At 33.7% G+C, this 3,400-nt stretch overlaps 1 protein-coding gene across 1 annotated transcript; it reads left to right on the forward strand.

The window, feature by feature from the left end:
- Nucleotides 1–200: 200 nt before the first annotated feature.
- Nucleotides 201–2,903, forward strand: LOC141661695 (ethylene-responsive transcription factor ERF062-like). Its single transcript, XM_074468701.1, has one exon. It carries the CDS (start codon nucleotides 1,616–1,618, stop codon nucleotides 2,729–2,731), a length of 1,116 nt encoding a protein of 371 aa, XP_074324802.1. The 5' UTR covers nucleotides 201–1,615; the 3' UTR covers nucleotides 2,732–2,903.
- The last annotated feature ends 497 nt before the right edge of the window (nucleotides 2,904–3,400 follow it).

Raw genomic sequence — 3,400 nt, forward strand, 5'->3', positions numbered from 1 at the left:
GTCTTCCTAATAGAAATGTAAGTTTACAACATACAACTGCTTGGTCAAGGAATACTTTTATTCTTATTATCAATATTTCAGTACACGAGAATACCTGTGCAGACCTTATTATCAATATTTTCTGTAAATAACTAAACTTATATGTCTTACAAATGTGTATTTATTTAAACATATGTCCCAACTCAGGTTGGACCAGAAGACATAAACCTTGATAGTATGGTTACGTTATCTCATCACATATTTTGATATTAACAACAATTATATCTGATTTAACCAAGATTACATGTAATATTATGATATTCTTGATTAAATTTTGATTAATCAGCAGTGAAAAGGGTGAACTAACCTTTTTGGAGGAAGCTATTGGGCCATTTTATGCAATATGGCTTAAGGAGGATGCAAACAGACACTATGAAAATAAATTATATAACTAATACTTAAATACTGAAATTCTTATATGATCTTTGATTATTTTAATGCAAGGATGTTGGAGTTTGGAGATGATGAGTTGGTAAAGTGTCTCCAAAGCATTCTAAAAAGACAGGTAGAGATGCCAGAGAAAAGCCAAAATAATGTATTCATTGATTTGGACCATTTACTGAATACTGGATCTACTAGTATTTAGAATACACCCCACTCATACTTGTTTAAATAGTTTTATACTTATTTTCACAAGCCCTTTTAAGTTATTCACATTGTTGATGATAATATTGAAAACTAAAAATGTATTACACTTCTTTAACTTCCAACTAATCATTATTATGGACCACATTTTGAAGGGCTATGTGTGTGTGTGGTTGTAGTTCTTGATTGAATATAGAAAGCTACAAACAGACAAGAACATGAGGATTGCTTATAGAAATTTACATAGTAATTGGAAAAAGCTGAACTAGCAGTGGTGCAGCCAAATTAAAGAAATAAAAAAGTGCAGCTAGCCTAGCTAGAGATCAAACCATTAAGGTTTTGGTCCTTGTCATGGAAGAATATACATTCATCATGACAACCCTAAAAGACATATTAAGCTAAGAGGACAATAATTCATGATTTTGTCAAATTTCTATTGGCTACTAGTTCAACTGAGTTGGGTAGCACGAATGCTTAACTGATCAAGGAATATACTAGTATTATGTGCATATATATCATGTTATACGATTCATATCTTATCGTATTTATTATCAGCAGAAAAGAATAATAACTCTCTTTTTCTTTTTATAAAAGGGACTCATCCTTATTTTAATTATATTTAGAACGGAAAATTTAGAATTTTTACCTTATCACGCTTAATCCGCGAAATATAAATTATGGAAGAGGACCTAAACCCGCTATATATGGTCATGGATATATTACTTTCCTCAACTATCTTAGACCAGTCATCAGTTAGATGTGACTTCATTCACAATTTACCTTCCCCTGTTCTGTTAACACAGCTGTGCCACCTCATTTTTTAATACTTAGTTAGTTAGGTTCTTCGAAATAGCTTATATCAGGCTTCTACAGACTAGTATATATATAAAGTTAGCCAAATTCAAACCTTATTGCAGTCACTTGGTATCCTATTGTTCACTGCATTACTCATTGTTTGTTCTTCTTTCATCCTCATATTCACACATTCATCATGGATAATTATTTTCCTAAGGTAGAAACCTTTCTTCCCAAGGAACTGATGTTGCCTTCTTATTTTCAAGATTTAGTTCAAGGGTCACATCATTTTACAGATCCCAATGTTTGGGACATTCTTCATTCCAATTCAGAGTCTACTTCTCCGGTGGATGATAAGTCTTGTGTTGAAACTTTGAGTACTTGTAACATTCCAGACTTCGCAAGGACCGATTTTTCTGGAGAAAGTTCATGCATTCCTCTTAATTTTCTTAATTTTTTTCCTCAGTCAAGTCAATTTACTAATGATGATAATGTCTCTAAACCAAGTTCGATTTCACCAAGTACTGATATGAACTTCTCAAATCTAAGTTTGTTTTGGAACGATCCTTCGATTTTGAATGCATCTAAACAGCCATCTGAATCTGAAATATTTGAATGCAATAGAAACCATTTGGTCCCAACTTCTCAGCATAGTGATCAGGGGCAGGCCACCTCAGATTGTCTGAGGATAAATCAGAATTTGCTAAATAATTACATGCCTAAAGGTCTTGGTGACTACCTGCTCAGTGCCACAAAAACTCAGCCTATGATAAACTCGGGGAGACGAATCCAGAAGCCATCGTTTACAAAGCTGTATAGGGGAGTGAGGCAAAGGCATTGGGGAAAATGGGTTGCAGAGATAAGATTACCAAGAAACAGGACAAGGGTGTGGTTAGGGACTTTCGACACAGCAGAAGAAGCTGCTGTTGCATATGACACAGCTGCTTATCTGCTAAGGGGTGATTATGCACACTTAAATTTTCCAGAACAGAAGCACCAACTTAAAGCCAATTCTATGAATGGCAGCACTGCAGCACTGCTTGAAGCAAAATTGCAGACAAAGTCTGGGAATAACAAGGCAAGTGAGGTGAGATCATCAACATCTAAGAAGATGCACGAGGAGTCGAGAGTTACCAAAAAAATCCAGGTTAATGAGCTAAAGGTCAAAAGTGGAGTGATATCAAATGAGAAGAAAAGGCCACAGCAGGTTTTCTGTGCAGAGAATGTTGATGGTGTAGATCAGTTAAGTAGAATGCCGTCTTTGGACATGGACACAATTTGGGATGCACTTCTTGTTTCTTCCGATTCATGATATGATTTAATGTACCATGTGCAGATTTTCATCCGATTCCAGTTTTGGAGGATTTATGGTTATTTTTTTTTTAAGTGAAATCTTTGTGTGAAACTTCTTCAGTTTTATTTCTCTTGTGCTATGTTTTTGGTCCTTGTCCTTTCCAGTTTACTACTAATTGAGTGGTTAAGCATCTTGATTCCTTTCTTAATTATTTTTTCTCTTAGCCTTTCCTCATTTTTTTTCTTCGTCTGTAATTCACGGTACCATTTTGCTTGCTCTGATTTTGTCCCAGTCCACCACGAGGAGACATCGGATACGTCTGCAAATCCAAGTGTAATATTCTTAATTTTATGTCATATACGATTCTTGTAGGGTTTTTAGATTTGGATACAAAATTGGAGATGGGTGTACGGACTTGAGTGCTGGTAAATAGAGTACAAGTTATACATGAGTATTCTTAAGCTTAACCGAAAAAAGATACATGTTCAATTAAATTACCAAATTTTCTTACAATTTTCGCATGTGATCAAATTTATAAATTTCAATAGTATGAAAAAAAATTCATACAAATTTAAAAGAAATAAAATTTATATAAATATATAATGATTATACTTTTATAATAAAAATAATGAAATAACATGTGGTCGTAATTTAGTAGAATAAATAGACTATTTCTAGTAGTTTAAC

This window comes from Apium graveolens, chromosome 5 (genome assembly GCF_009905375.1).
Source record: "Apium graveolens cultivar Ventura chromosome 5, ASM990537v1, whole genome shotgun sequence".
NCBI lineage: Eukaryota > Viridiplantae > Streptophyta > Magnoliopsida > Apiales > Apiaceae > Apium > Apium graveolens.